This window comes from Malaclemys terrapin, chromosome 14 (genome assembly GCF_027887155.1).
Source record: "Malaclemys terrapin pileata isolate rMalTer1 chromosome 14, rMalTer1.hap1, whole genome shotgun sequence".
NCBI classification, from domain to species: Eukaryota; Metazoa; Chordata; order Testudines; family Emydidae; genus Malaclemys; species Malaclemys terrapin.
The window spans coordinates 33723745-33740869 of NC_071518.1; the positions used below are offsets into that span (position 1 = coordinate 33723745).

General features: G+C 39.5%; 1 protein-coding gene across 6 annotated transcripts in view; it reads right to left on the reverse strand.

Moving 5' to 3' along the window:
- Nucleotides 1-17125, reverse strand: part of SLC7A6 (solute carrier family 7 member 6) — a 46441-nt gene that overhangs the window by 7366 nt on the left and 21950 nt on the right. For all 6 annotated transcript variants that reach the window (XM_054049077.1, XM_054049071.1, XM_054049073.1 and 3 more), the window contains one exon: nt 14128-14251. In XM_054049077.1, coding sequence (XP_053905052.1) covers nt 14128-14251 — 124 coding nt within the window. The remainder of the gene's footprint in view (nt 1-14127; nt 14252-17125) is intronic.

Below are 17125 nucleotides of genomic sequence, written 5' to 3' on the forward strand. Positions count from 1 at the left end.
GCAAAGCACAACTGAGGGAACTTCTCCCCAAAACCCTCCATCACATGAGCATTTCTATAAAGTTATTGTTCTCGGAGCCAGTCTATAATCCTTCTTTTTCTTTTCCCTCCCCCTATCCTCAAACCAGCACATTCTGTCCCCTAGACAGCCCTTCCCCTTCTTTGAACCACAGGGGCTTTGGTCCTACAACACTGTAGCTGCAGAGCAGCTGGTATTCTGTTAGCCAGCGTCAACTTCCTCACTGCTGATGCTGCCAGACCACTTACATGCCATTGCAGAGATCGCCAGTACCAGTGACTCTAGAGCAAGGTGGCTAGGTGCACAGGATTTCTTAGTAGGCGAATGAGCAAAAGCCTCCAGAGGCCAGTGCTCTGGAAACTATCATGCAAATGTTTAATAGCAGAATTTGCTAGAGAGCACGTTGAATAACGTTCTGTTCACCATAATCTATTTCTCCCAGGTGAAGGAAATAGGCTAGAATCTCTTAGAATATCAGGTCTCAAAATATTTAAAAAAAAAAAAAAAATCAAGTGGTTTAATATATAATGAAAGACAATTGCTTAGATACAGTAGTTTCTCTCCCACCACCTGGGCCCTGTATCTTTAACTTTTCTCTTTTGGGGTATGTGCTAGGGGATGGAAGGGGAGCTATGCCCTCCCACCCCCCCCCCCCAAATATTCCCTTATCCTCGCAGAGTTGTGTTCATCTGGGAGGGAAGAAAGCCTTCATTTGCAAATATGGAAGCTATCAATTAGGGCTGTTGATTCATCGCAGCTAACTCACGCGATTAACTCAAAAAAACTAATCACGATTTAAAAAATGAATCGCAATTTTAATCGCACTGTTAAACAATAGAATACCAATTGAAATGTATTATATTTTGGATGTTTTTCTACATTTTCATATATATTGTATTCTGTGTTGTAATTAAAATCAAAGCGTGTATTATTTTTGATTACAAATATTTGCACTGTAAAAATGATAAACAAAAGAAATAGTATTTTTCAATTCACTTCGTACAAGTACTGTAGTGCAATCTCTTTGTTGTGAAAGTGCAATTTACAAATTTAGATTTTTTTTGTTACATAACTGCACTCAAAAATAAAACAATATAAAACTTCAGAGCCTACAAGTTCACTCAGTCCTACTTCTTGTTCAGCCAGTCGCTAAGACAAACAAGTTTGTTTACATTTACAGGATATAGTACTGCCATCTTCTTATTTATCATGTCACCAAAAAGTGAGAACAGGCATTTACATGGCACGTTTGTAGCCGGCATTGCAAGGTATTTACGTGCCAGATATGCTAAACATTCATATGCCTCTTCATGCTATGGAATGTCCCATTCCAGAGGACATGCTTCCATGCTGATGACGCCCGTTAAAAAAATAATGCGTTAATTAAATTTGTGACTGAGCTCCCTGGGGGAGAATTGTATGTCCCCTGCTGTTTTACCCACTTTCTGCCATATATTTCATGTTATAGCAGTTTCATGTTTCACAAAATGCAAAGAAGGTACCAATATGAGATTTCTAAACATAGCTACAGTACTCGACCCAAGGTTTAAGAATCTGAAGTGCCTTCCAAAATCTGAGAGGGACGAGTTGTGGAGCATGCTTTCAGAAGTCTTAAAAGAGCAATAATCTGATGTGGAAACTACAGAACCCGAAACACCAAAAAAGAAAATCAACCTTCTGTTGGTGGCATCAGACTCAAGATAATGAAAATGAACATGCGTTGGTCCGCATTGCTTTGGATTGTTATCGAGCAGAACCCGTCATCAGCATGGACACATGTCCCCTGGAATGGTAGTTGAAGCATAAAGGGACATAAGAATCTTTAGCACATCTGGCACATAAATATCTTGTGACACTGGCTACAACAGTGCCGTGAGAACGCCTGTTCTCGCTTTCAGGTGACATTGTAAACAAGAAGCGGGCAGCATTATCTCCTGCAAATGTAAACAAACTTGTTTGTCTGAGCGATTGGCTGAACAAGAAGGACTGAGTGGACTTGTAGGCCCTAAAGTTTTACACTGTTTTGTTTTTGAGTGCAGTTTTTTTGTACATAAATCTACATCTGTAAATTCAACTTTCATGATAAAGAGATTGCACTACAGTACTTCTATTAGGTGAATTGAAACAATTTTTTGTTTTTTTACAGTGCAAATACTTGTAATCAAAAATAAATATAAAGTGAGTACTGTATACTTTGTATTCTGTGTTGTAACTGAAATCAGTATATTTGAAAATGTAGCTAACATCCAAATATATTTAAATAAATGGTTTTTTATTATTTTTTAACAATGCAATTAATCGCAATAAATTTTTTTAATCGCTTGACAGTCCTACTATCAATGATTTCTTTGCTGAATTTTATCAAATGGCATGTTACTTCTATTATACCATTTTCTGAGCAAACTAGTAGTGATGGCAGCAGCTGCTTAGTGTCTTGCATTAAATCAATCAATTGCTGCACTAAATCATTCTACATCATTTACAGGCTACGAATTGCACACTTTTTTTATATCTATAAAGGAAGAAACAGCTAGTTAGTATCCAAGTGACATTCGCAGCACACTAGTTGCAGGAGATATCAAGCTTCTTTGTTGTCCATACAGTAGGTATTTTATATTTCTGTATTTGCATAGTACATATGTAGGTGTACATGGTCATCTAAATATTTCCAGTAATTCCTCCCCTAATTCTTTCTTAGCTTTCTTCTTCTTCAGCCTCAAGAGCAAGATACCAAATGGCAAGAGCTGCAAAAATTAGTCCCTGCTTTCTGCGTGTTTTCTGTCTTTTCAGTCATAAATATTCATTTTCAGGCCAACAGTGAACCACCAGCTGTTAGTATTTTGACCCCCACAATACACCCTTTTCAGATGGCTTTTCACTCATGCAACTATGGACTAAGCAGGTCACTCAAAATGGGTAAATATTCAATACTGCACTTTGTTCATAGTGTACAAAGACATCTGGAGTTAAAGGTGGCCTGAAATATTTCTAATTGGCTTCTCCTCAACCACCACCTAAAGTAACACAGAATGCTTTGTTTCCTATCTTCCTCAGATGGCTCTAGACACAAGTGATATCACACCATGGCCAAGGTATGTGCAGTTTAAAGAAATGTCACGAGGCCCAAGTTGGGCAAAATCTGAACTAGAGTTTCAGGTTTATTTTTCTTGTGAAAGGAAAGAAAAAACCCTAAAGTTTTCATGTGACTTAAATCCTTCAGCTACCAAAAATAGATAGTTTTATAAACACAAAACAAAGCTTGCCTATCCTCAAGTACCCTGTCCAAACTTCTAGACAGCAAAGTGCTTTCTCCAGCATTTAAGTAGTCCAGCTAGTTTAAGGATCTGAACTTAATTCTGCTTACAGCATGTGATGACCTGCAGTATAAACCAGAATGTATTCCATCTCTATGTAACTCTCAGCAAATTTAATTGAGCATCAGCACAGGGGAATGAATTTCTTGATGTGATGTGCCAATGCAAAAATGTATTCATGCTTACAGAAATCTGCACCAACAGGTTAAAAGCTACTCAGGGCTTTACTACATGGTGGTGTAATACATTCTGTGGAGGTGTGATTTCTAAAATGCACTAACATGCTGGACTTGAATTGATCCATGCAGACTTTGCTGGTAGTAGTATTACATTAAAACACATTAGGGGACCTTTAGTGTATACCAGAAAGGTCTTAATACACAGCAACTTAGCGTGCTTTAAAAATCAGACCCCCTTACAGCACGTTATCCCACTGTGTAGACAAGCCCATAGTCAACTGTGTAGGTAAAGTGAAAGTTGCCTTTCCTTCTTAAGTCTCCAGAAAAATTGTACACAGTGGCATAATTCCCTCATTATTAAGCAACTACAGAGGAAAAAGTGAATGCAAAAAAAGACGACATTTGCTTCTTTAAATGGTCAGATTAAATATAAACTATTGCCCCGAGGCTCTAAAGAAAAAAATTTTAACTTGACACCTCTTGCTCCTTCATATTACCCCACTTGTTAAAAAGTTCACCAAGATTATTCTTTGTAAAGAGCCCTCAGTTCAAAATACAGAAATCCAGGCTTTATACTATACTGTTTGTGTCTATATTGCTTTGATTTTTAATGGGGCCCTTTTTTGCATTTTCATCGTTTTATTTTTACTTTTTCCAAATAAATCCTAATTAAGGTTTCCTTTGTCAGCAAAAGATGGCTAACATGAACAGATTTAATTCACCAGAAGGGGCAAATAGTAAAGTCAGGACAAAAGCCAATCAATAAAACTTGTAGGAAATGTGTAAGAAAACTTAGATAATGTATGAAGGAGAACTTCAGAGTTCTCTCACTGCTTCCATGAGGGTGGAGAGAGAGACAGAGGATTCTGGCCTCAAAAAGGGAAAAACAGCCTTCCAAATGTGAGCAATGAAAACTGACCATTGCAAGGAATCAGCATATAGACTTCGTATTGCCCAGCCTCTGGCTCTCCCTGTCGACAAGGTTCCCTCTGTGTGGGAAGTACAAGTGCAAAGCTGAAACTAATGTCGCTAAAGGCAACATTAATAGGACTACAAAAACAACAAGGAGTCTGGTGGCATTCAATCAGGGTGGATGTAGTCTACTCCCAATAATAGATGAGGAGGTGTCAATTCCAGGAGAGGAAAAGATGCTTCTGTAATGAGCCAGCCACTCCCAATCTGATTGAATTGGCCCTGTCAACACTGGTTCTCCACTTGCGAAGTAACTCCCTGCTCTCCATGTGTCAGTATATAATGCCTGCATCTATAACTTTCACTCTATGCATCTGAAGAAGTGAGGTTTTTACCCACGAAAGCTTATGCCCAAATAAATCTGTTAGTCTTTAAGGTGCCACCAGACTCCTTGTTGTTTTTGTAGATACAGACTAACATGGCTACCCCCTGATAATTAATAGGACTGCAGCTATCTGCTGTCTCAGATTGGGGCTTTTTGCAAAGAGTGGTTTGTCCTCTTGCTGTCATCCAGAGACCCTAAGGCCCAGAGCTGTCTGCAGAGGTCACTCTTGCATAGGAACATGCAACATTGGCTTTATATCTCCCCACCTAGTTCATTTGGAATTTTCTGCCTTAAATTATTTGCTCCTTTCCTTCTTCGCCTCACAGAATGAACATACAGTATGTAGACAAGAAATCCTCCATACTGAAACAGATCATGGCCCTGTAAAAAAGCAGTAGCATACAGGATGTCCACAAAGACTATACCCTTCAAAAGAAGAGAACTGCCTTTCTCTAAAGCCAGAAGTATGATGCCATATGCAAAGAAAGCAAAACTATTTTGGAATTTACATAATCCAGCCTCACAGAAGCTGTCATGAAAGTCTGCCAACTCAGGAGGGTAAGTCTACTTATCTGTACTTTACAATGATTGATCAAAATAATTGTAAATGTTTCCTTATCCAATAGACTACCTATTGCTTGTCCATCAAAAAAGTCCTCGAGGAAAGGAGAATTATGCAAAGCTGATTATAGTCCATTATATCAGATCATAAAAATGAGCGGGAGGAAACAGAAGAGGATAAATAAAGGAACTGAATAGTGCAAAAAGCTGACTGCAAAAACTGGAGGCTATCAAGTATAACAATAGCTTGATACCATAGGAATAACATTCTCCAGACTGGATTGCCCAATTCAAATTGACTGGTGATTCCAGTGGGTATCTTTCTTGGTCTGCAAACATCCTACACATGGAGTATTGTAAACTTATAGATGCCTCTTTTGTATCATCAGATCCATATGCCTATTGGAATTAAGGCAAAGGCAGCTCAGAGAAATCAGGTCTCCCAAGGAAGAACGTGATGGCTGATGATCCAATAATGAAGTAATTGTGAAAGATTCTTCAGAACAAATAAGCTGTGTCAAGAGATGAAAATTCCTACAGACAACTGTTGCAATAGAAGAATAAGAAATCTGGTCTCCAAAGTTGGGCAATCCAAAGACCAAATTGAAATTAAGAGATTCCAAAATTTAAATCTGATGAAGGACATGATAAAAAAACCTACACACCACTGCACAACTAACTGTGGAACTCTCGTCCACAAGATGTCACGGAGGCAAAAAGCTTCCAAGTAGAATAGAGAGACATGATGGGTGAGGTAATATCTTTTATTGGATCTTCTGTTGGAGAGAGAGAGAGACAAGCTTTCAAGCTTACAAAGAGCTCTTCAGTTCTTGGAAAACTTACTCAGAGTGTCACAGCTAAATACAAGATGGAACAGATTGTTTAGCATAAGTAGTTAACACATATTTCAAGAGACCATTCAAGATGAAGTGGCCTGTTAATATAGGTGATTTGACATTTATATGGATGATTAACAGCTAGAGTTACATTAGCCAGAGTTACAGAGATAGATGATAAATTTATAAATGATGTAAATTCATACGTTAGGATGTAAGTTAACCAACTGCAGTTAAGAAGAAATCCCCTTTCCCTCCCACCAAATAGGTAGGTTGTCTGACCATTATGGATTTTCCATCTTCTACTGAAGCATCTAGTACTGCCCAGTATAGGAGACAGCATACTGAATTAGGTGGACCATTGGTTCTATCTGGTAAGTCAAATTCTATTCTTGTAAGAAGGAATTAATGTTTCATACAGCTGAACAGACAGAAATCACATTTAACGTGTGACAGGTTTTACATACTCAAGTCTAGAAAAAACTCAGGCCAAGGTAATATAGTATCACTGTGCCAGATAAAATAGATTCAATGTATACTAGATAAGGTTTTGAGGCTCATAAAATGAAACAGTACAATGAATAATCTGGCTCATAAAACCAGGCAGTCAATTATTTTCTGTAAAACCTCACTTGCTCAGTCTTGGAAAGAAGTAAAGAGTAATCTGGTGAAGATGCTACTCTTCAATATATTACCCCCCTAAGAGACGCTTTATAGCACTGTATTCAAGGGTGGGGAAAGTCATGATGCTCTTAGAAGGGAGAAACTGAGAGGTCTGGTGTTCACTTTAAGTAGGAGGGAACCGTTGTGTCATAATTTAAGAACTCTTAAGAAGTTCAGTTTGCTCTGCATATCTTCCACAAGATATTTCAGCCAACTTAAGTTCTTCAAGGTTCTCAGTCACCTGAACTTTCTGGTTAAATTTTTATTTCCAGTGGTGCAAATTCAACAGACAAAGCATAGATGAAGAGCACCTATCAAATGTGTTTTCTGATTCCATAGTTGCAGTGGATAAGTCTGCCTGGTTTCTTTGTTACTTCCTAGACAAAATGCACTTTTTAGTTCATAAATTCATGTTTATAAAATCATCTTTCACTTCCACAGGAAGACTCAATTTCTTACAACTTTTGTCGTAAATTATTCTGTAAACCAGCCAATATCATCTTCAAGGTTGTGCTATATTTTCCTTTGACAAACGATAAAAGAATCCCTACACAGTTACTCATGGCAGTAAAATTTTATGGAGGTGCAACAAAATCGGCCACATGAAAAAAACATTATATTTGTATTGTACAGGGGTTTGGAGGGGGGGGGGCAGAGAAATACTAGAACAGGGATCAAAAACAACAACATCAAGTGCAATGGCATGATAAAAAGGATTAGAGACTGTTTTCCATTATAGGCATGATTACTTGTATGACAACATATCCTCAATTAGTAAATGAGTCATGGAGCTCTCATCTGAGAGCTGACCAACTCCATTTTACCTACCACTGCTTCTGGTGAATGTTCAAGTTCATTTTTACAGACATGTGAAGCAGTAGTGACAAGGGAAAGAATGGAGCATTTGACGGAATATGCAGAGGGTGACAGAAGGGCCTACCTGGAGACAGCTATTACAGAAGCATTTAGTCCGCCATAACAGGAGAAAGCCAACATTATGGGGATGGTCCATTGCATAAATCTCAGGGTTTCTTCTGAGAAAGTCTGAAGAGCAAGAAGCATTAAGATTAAATCATCATCCTCATTATGATCTGACAAGTCCTGAACTAGATCTGTTTCTATAGCCAGAAAACAGTATAAGAAATAAATGGATTATAAATCACTTCCGTTATGGACAATGCCTCCCTCCCAACTATCATACTATGTATAGACACACCCATATTTGTTCCCCTCACTAGCAACCTTAATTCTGAACTTTGTTTTAAGACCACCTTAATGAAAGTACAGAAGCCAGGAGCTTCCAGCTGTGCATTTTACAGCTGAATTGCTAGCATTTTTTTCTGACTGAAGTGTTATGACAAATTAATCCCAGAAGAATGATCACAAAATTAAACACTCAAAAAATCTACTTTGTTAAACAACACAAAAGCCCAATTTACTAAATTTATTTTTCCTGCAGCGAGAAAGTTAGTTTGGCTTCTTGACTTTAACAGCTGGACTCAACATCTGAACAAGATTTGCAAGACTACTACTTTGCCCCCTGAAATGCTGAAATAATAGTTCTGTACAAACAGTTCTATTTAAAGAAGTCTGACTAGAAGCAGAGAAAACTCCCTCAATAAAATGTTGCCACAAAACAAAATTCACAGGGTACTTCCTTGTTTTAGGATCTGTCCCATGTTCAGTAAGCGAGGGTTGCAGGAAGATAAAAGAGTCCTACATTTATTTTAAGAATGTCAACACAAGGACTTTGTCTTCACAACATTCAGTTTGCATTGTAACAAGATGACAAAGATCATCAGACATTGACAGTGCAACGAATCATGATGCAACACTAACAGTTCCAAAACACCACTGTCCTAAAATGATAATTGGAAATAGAGGGTCAGCCTTTCCTGAATTCAGAACTCATGCGAAACAAAAGACCAAAGATGATATTCAGTTTGTGTAGCTCATGTCAGGTTTGTCTCACACATGAGTGAGCTCTTCCAGGTTCCATTTATACAGGTTCTTATATTGCTCTCAGCACTGTTGTATCTGAGCACCTTTCAGTAATACATTAAGTAACTAACATCTCCCCTGTGGGTTTGTTCTTGCTCATTCTCTCCTCAGAGAGAGAAAAGTGGGTGCAGTGTAGCATTTTGTTTTGGATTCCCCCTGACAGCCTAGGTCTGTGCACTGTAGGGCAAAGGCAGGGAACAGAAAAATCTGGCGTGAGAACGTAGAACAGTTTTCCCCCTTTTAGCTTCCCGACCTTTGAGAATTGTTTCCTAAAGGAAATAAGGAAACTGACTCATGGTAACCTCATTTGCAAGTAGGAAAACTGCACCTGCAGAAGACCCAAACAAAACAAAATTGCTGAGTGCGTAAAATACTGTGCCACTCACAGAAAGCTTGTTTGTCTAAAGAAAAACACTGGATGAGGTTTGTTCAATTTGATCAAATAAATTCAAGTGACCTGCGCTAAAGTAGTGACTACATCAACTGGAAATGTAATGGGGTACTCTAATTTCTGGTGGTGCAATAGAAAGCAGTTTGTCAGGTTGTGCTATGTTTTTGAAGTGTCTTCCCACTCTGCTTTCAGTGATAATCCTGCTGGCTGGTCCCCACTGCAATCCACATTGCTCCCCTTAAATCATTTGAGATGGAAAATAACTCCTCCCTTTTCCCAGGGACAGAAGGTGCTGCTGCAGTGCAAGGTACAGGGTGGAATCTTTTCTTCATCTTTCAACCACTCAATTAGATCTTAAATAACCGAAATCATGCATGGCATATAGTCCACTGCATGGATATACCCCAGCCTCTTTGGCGGGATCTACACTAAAAAAATTGCATACCCACTTTCCAACAGTGCAGCTACTCAGATCAGAAATTCATGACAATGGTGAAAATGTTTGTGCTTAATCTGCACTAGAGTTTACACTGCTCCTAACCCTAGTGTAGGAGCTGCAACAAGGCTGGAAATGGGTACAAATTCTGCTGAACAGGCAAAGACAAAATGTGTTCCTTTAAAATTACACTAACATGCCAATCCTTCTCCCCAGATCTGACTCCACCCCTTGATCTCAGACCTCCTGTTTGGTGTGTCTACACTCACACACTTTGTAGCTATAAAGCACCACAAGTGCAGCTTCAGTGGAAGCTGTAACAGACAGGGACTAGGTTTGAGGAATGTGGTAAAGATGCTTGAGTCCCATCTATACTATAGTTTCCATGACTGTTTACACTGGTGAAGCTGCACAGGCAGTGAATTACCTCTCAAAAGTTTGCAAATATAAATGCAGTCTTCAAGGGCTAAAGTAACAGAAATATTTCTATTTACACAGCCCCAAAGGTGTGCTAGTAATTTCAGTGCTGAAAATGAGAAGAGATGAGGGACCTACCAATTAACAAGTAAGAACCGGTAAAAAGATCCATAATTCAAATTGAGTGAACTCTTTCAATATGCCTATATCCAACAATCAATGTTGCATATCAAAGAAATTCCAATCAGGTTTTAAGTCAGAAAAGTACAAGATTCATAAGCAGATAAGCAACCCTTTTAAAAATACTCTTAGCAAAATAGTTTTTGTTCTCCAAATGTATTACTTCCATATATTCCACTGAGAGATCATGTGCTCTGCACTGTGCGACAGGAACTCATTTCAGAGAATCTCACCACAGGGAAGGCATGTGCATGTGCCTCTGTTCATGGATTTTAGAACCAACGTTGTAAGTCCCCAACTGTCCCTCAGTTCTTCTCTAACTTCAGGCATATACTTTGGAGAGTTAAAGTAGAGGAGAGAAAGGAGAATCATCTGAATCTGCAGAGGCAATACATTTGGAGAACAACTTGAATCAGTAAGCAACCTCTTCTTCATGACACTGTTTCTGCAGATACTCACAGTTAGACTAGAAAATAGTGGCAAGCCTCAGTAAGAAGGCAGAGTATGAATAACTGAAATGATAGTGAAAACACTGCTCTCCTGAATGGCAACCTAGTCTGATCTGACTCAGTATTGGGAAAGAAGAGAGAATATGCTTTGTGAAGGCATGAATAAAACTTCAGATAGCAGCATTGCAAATCTCAACAATCAGCACGACAGATACTGCAGAAGTTATTACTCCCCTGGTGAAAAGGGCTGCAGGTCCTTCAGCATACTGTATCTGAAAGCAGCGACCCATTACTGCCTCTAATGATAAGTTCTTAAATTAACAGGTGCAGAAGAAGATGCCTTCCTCACAAACTGGTCTTTTTGGAAGATATCAACACAACCAAAGGAAGTGGGTTGGATGCTAGCTGGCAAAGTCAGTCAGGCTCCCAGTTTTCCACTGCAAGAGAAGCTTGCATTGACTGGCTTAAACACCCAAGAACAGTAATAGCCAAATGCAGAAGATGGGCCTAGAAAAGCAATCACAATGGAAAGGGAACTTCAGAAATTGTAAACCCAAAAGGATAACTGCTAGCATACCCAGCCTTTCCCTTCTGGAGCCTCCCCCAGATCCATGTTCCCATTTAATATGACGTAAAGGCAGCTCTGAGAAAAGCATGTCTATTCCAGGGATCTCAGCACAGTGGTTATATGGCCCATCAACCTTGGACTCATAGGACCAGACGCAAAGATTCTGCATAAGTGAACATCTTCACTCTCCCACATGCAAGGGGAAGGCCATATGGCTCCTGGAAAGAGGAGAGGGCAAAGGACTGTTTTGTTTACTTTGCAAATTATTGTTGCCCTGGAAGGGAAATACTGACTTGAAGGAGGGGAGGGGAAATCCCTAAACTACCGAAGCATGAAAGAAAACTGAGGAACTGATGTTTGTCATCTGAGCCATGGCCACACCTAGCAAAGAGGTAGTAATCTGAAATGCTTACAGCCACTATGCTTCCTTTTCTTAGAAGCAGACACAGCACCCCAAATTCTTAGAGGACCTGGCTGTTCTACTCACAAGCAAGAACCCAAACTCTCTCTAATGGATGCAATAACTTCTACAGCTGGGCTCAAACCCAAAGAGCCATGCAGCACCATCCAGCTATTGAGACCTGTTAGATCTGTGGAAGCAGAGAAAGAACTGACAGGAAGGGGATTGCAATGCATGACAGTTTGTTTGCAAGAGTCAGGCTAACTGTAACCCTAATAACGAGATTTGTAGAAGCGAGGAATGTGTGAGGCGAGTGGGAAAGAACTGTTTGAGAAGTTGTTGCGACCTTGTGTAGATAATATGAAATATAGTGAGCAAAACAAGATATCAGAATGACCTATGTATAAACAAAATGCAGCTGTTGCTCATTACAACCCAAATATATGGTTTCCACCTTCAGCACCCCCACTATAAAAATTGTTCTGGCACCCCTGAAAAGGTGTGCTCATTCTGTAGAGTAATAATTAGTTTGTATACGTAAAAATGAAGAGTAGCAAGGACTCTAGTACATAATTTAAGTTGAAATGGAAAACCAGAGTTGAAACCATATCTCTGACAGTTTGCAAGCAACTTTTGACAAATGAGGTGTATTTAGGATTGGCAAACTCCCTGGAGAAAAACTGCAGAGCTAGAAATCTCAAAAAACAAAACAAAACAAAAACAATCTTATATCAGGAATTAGGATGGGGAGAAAGGACAAATTTGCCAGACACTAACACAAGGACTAAGCCTAGTAACCAGAGGCTGACGGCATATACGAAAGGAGAAATGCTTCATCAATTAGGTCTAAAGCTATACTCTGCTGAAGCCACTCCTTCAGCTCCCAGTTACTGAGAAGAGCAAGTATGGTGGATTCCCACACCAAGATGCTATGTCTGGATCCAGCCTCTGGCTAGTATGTGTCAGATCTGAAGCCCTCCCATTCCAGCTTTGGCTGCTGAAAAGGGAAACTGGTCTTCTTTCCTTCACCCCAAAGCCTCCTGACTGACGACAATAGGGAAAGTGACTCTATTCTCAGCTTCAATGTTTCAGGGCCTTCTCCCCACCGTGAACAGGACCAATGCCTATCTTGGATTCTGTTCACAAAGTTTGTAAGTAGTGGCAGAGTGAGATGAACATTAGCAGTTTCACTGCTGCCCTGTATACATCACTGCATATGCTTAGGATAACTTCAGCCTTTTACCCCAGCGTCAAAACTTTCCTTTGTCTACAGTGTGTCCTAATGTGCAATGCATTAGAAAGGAAACCCTAACCCACATTCAATAAATCACTGTGTCAAGATCCACTAAATCAAATATAGATGAGTAGAAATGGAAACTACTTAGTGGTTGCTTTTGAAAAGAAATACTGTGAAAATAGAATTAGAATCCAACTTCCAAGTCATAATTAGAAGACATTGTACCATTTTCCAGGCCAATGGGGGCTGCGGGAAGCGGCGCGGGCCGGGTCACCTCTTCCTGCAGCCCCCATTGGCCTGGAACGGCAAGCCCCAGCCAGTGGGAGCTGCGATCGGCCAAACCTGCGGACACTGTAGGTAAACAAACCGGCCCGGCCCGCCAGCGGCTTTCCGTGGCAGGCCATGTGCCAAAGTTTGCCAATCCTGGATATAGAGGATATATTGTATCTGTAAGACATTATATTATGGAGAATAGGTGAATTACTGAATAAAATTTAGGGTACTTTAAAAAAAACCCACACAAATGAGCATCCAATCCTCCAAATTCAAGATTTTTTTTTTCAATTTTGTACTTCTGTTTTACAGGAGAATTGTAGGAATTGATGCAATTTTAGCATGGCTGGGAAACAATGAGTGATAAAACTTAGTTAGAGAGAAAAGTACAAATATTAGCATGGCTAAATTGCAACATCTCTATTTGCAAACAGATAACAAAGCTACTTCACATTGAAGACAGATTAATTAGTGGCTCAGTACAACATTTTTCAAACACATTTCAAGTTATTAAAGACTATAGCATAAGACTGACTAAGAACATGCTAAGTATTAATGATTCCTATTATTATTCTTTAAATACCTCAAGGAGCATACACCTAGTCAGAATCTTTGCAAAATATGCCAGTGGCTTGGATTAGGTGCTGGTTTTAAATAAGATTGCTATTAAGTTAAAAGAAACCAGTACACAGTATGCTCATTCACAATATTTGTGTTTAAGACTAGATTTAAGTATTTATGATAAATTATTCAATTGGTCTCCCCTTCTAGATTTAGGGGAAATATACATGGCACATGAAGGGACATGAGTAACCAGGGACTTTACCTACAATGTTCACAAGTAGTAAATCTATCCCTAAAATATGAAGTTTTGGCAATACAGCAGTATAGTATATATTTGACTTACCACCGCCACAGCATCACTAGAAAGAACAGCATTAATATCCAGCACCGTATAGTAAGCTATGTTGGTCAAAATATAGATAACCGTCACAATGGGCATAGAAACTGCAATAGCCAGTGGCAGATTCCTGATGAGACAAAAATAGCAAATAGGCTTGGGAAAATTCTAGGTTTTTAAAAAAGATTCCAACAGATATTAATATTTATTTTTAAGCATTTTTGAACTGTTTATCTATTTACATGTCTACAGTTGTGCAAAATTATGGGTTAATTTTTTTTCCCTATTATAAAATAGATTTAAATTTTCACAGCTGCAGAAAATTATGGGGGAAAATCAGACAATAATTACACTAAAAACAGATTCAAAAAGTTAACGCTTTATCACCGTTAAAACACAAACTGTCAACATCACATGTCAAAGTAATATCCTTAAATGAAACTCTAATAAGATCTAAAGTAGCATTTTTCTTACTTTGCCTATCTGTCAATGTCAGATATCAATGGAAATATCTAAGTTATTTCCAGCTAGAATAATCAGAAACATTTATCAAATGTAATCAAACTGAATGCAAGCTCTTCCTCTTTCAAAAATCTCCCGTCAAAACAAAACAAAGTTTTGAAAAAATTGTCACTCGTTCAGGGTGGCAAAGCCAGCAAACTGGATCAATTCTTAGAGAGTGACAAACTCCAAGTCAGCCTCTTGCATTTGTTGGATTTAATACTTTAAAGAGTCATGTACCTTTTAAAAAATAATTTAGTATAGAGTAAGGATTTTTTCATTACTGACTAAATGACACTAAAAAGGGATTCAACACCATTACGATGTCATCACTATCATAAAGTCAAATTGCTGTGGCAAAATGTCAGTGCAATTCAAAAGTAATTAAAAACTCTTTAACTAATAGACCATGATTCTTGGGACTGTTCTCCTAGATAGTGACTAATGCAACACTCATGGTTCAAAGATCTGAGCATCGTACTGGTTAGTGGCTGAGATCCATCCAGAGAGCAATTACTTACTTCAAATACCAGTTTAAGCTACAGTTTAATGATGTGAAACAAGAACAAAAGGAAAGTGCCAGCTCCACAGAGAAGAAAGGAGAGAAAATGGGGAATATATTATAACTACATTCTTCTCAGCAATAGCAATAATTTTCATTGCACCAAAGATTAACCAATATAATTATATCCCACCACATTCTTGGAGAACAAGGAACACAAGGATCATTCCTGAAATATATATTACTAATAGACATTTAGTAACAATCTAGTACCCCAGTGTGATAGGGCGGCTGAAGAAGGGTTAAAGCAGCCTTGCGGAGGCTGCGCAGAACCCAGCCAATTAGAAGAGGGCTTTTTGAGCCAGCCAATAGGGAGAAGGCTTAGTGGAGCAGCCAATCAGGGTCAGGCTGGCCCATATAAGAAGGGCTGCTGAGCAGAACAGAGGCAGTCTCTGCTGGGAGGGCAAGGGAGGAGGGCTGGCTGCCCTGTAGGAGGGTTGAGAGAGAGAGCACCATGGACAGAGCAATGCTGGGCAGGTCAGGGGAGCAAGAGGGAGCTCCAACCTGATGGCTGCCAGACTGAGGCCCTGATACAAGGGCAGAGAAAGTGCTAGGGCTGCGGAGAAGTGGCCCAGGGAAACAGATGGTGGAGTAGGAGGAGGGGCAGTACATGGTTGCTGGCTATAGAGTCCCTGGTCCGGGACCCGGAGTAGCAGGTGGGCCTGGGTCCTCCTCCACTTGCCACCAAGGGAAGTGGCCAGTGCATGCAATGCAGTTTGCCACTGAGTTGAGTGGCTAGACCAGAGACTGCAGTTTGCCACCGAGGCGAGTGGCTGGACTGAGCACTGTCAGGTCCCCCAAAACAGGGGAGAAAACTGAGTGGGGCACAGCCGGAGGGCTGTGTCCAGAAGGACACGCCGCGGGCCGGGGAGCAACATGGGTCCTAGAGGTGGAGGTGAGAATGACAACAGACGAGACACTACTAGATGAGGGCATGCTGGTGAAACGAGAGCTAATTCCCAGGACGGCCAGCAGGAGGCACTTTGGTGGTGAGGCCTGCCCCATTACACCCAGGCAGGAAATGGAAAACGGAGAGATGAGATGCCTTTAAAAAAAAAAAAAAACTGAACACAAAACTACAGAGGAGTATTCATCTTCTCCCATTAATCCCCTAAAAACTCTATGAATGCAGAAGGTGGAAGATTCAGGGTATTTTCAAAACTAGAAAGAACCTTCAAGTCCAAACCTCAATGTCTGATACAACTTTAAGCCCAAGTTCTTTGACAAGAGAATGTAAAATACTGTATGTGGCTTCCCTGTGAGTATCCTAAATATTAATCAGAGGTTGCATACTCTCTCTCTCACATGACTGCCTTCCTACACCTTGACCTGAAATTCACAAAGGCATGGCTAAAAGGGAATGCTAGAATAGGAAAAATTATCTGCTTACCTGAAAATTTCCATTGTGCAAGTAATAAGGTCCACAGATCCATTACCATGAGTACTTCAGCCTGCATTCAGACCTGTCATTCCCTAGCATCAGACGAATGCACCACCTCCTGAAATTCCCTCCAGTTGAGAAATTCTACAGCCAAGATAATTCAAAGCTACTTTTTTAATTAGAGATTGTGTTAAATATACTTTGAGGAAACACATTAAATTTCTCCTACGGCAGTGCATGGTATATTCTACCTAATCACAACAAACCCAAATACTGGGCTGTCAGTTTCCATCTGTATTGTGGATGATCCATTTGTCTCCAGAGTGAGCTGAATCTGTGGATCTTATTACACAGAAAGATAATTTTCAGCTAAGCACAGACACATTTTTCTATTCTTCATGCTAAGGTCTACAAATTAGAGCTGTTGATTAATTGCAGTTAACTCACGCAATTAACTCAAAAAAACTAATCACAATTAAAAAAATTAATCGCAATTAATCGCAGTTTTAATCGCACTGTTAAACAATAGAATACCAATTGAAATTTATTATATTTTGGAT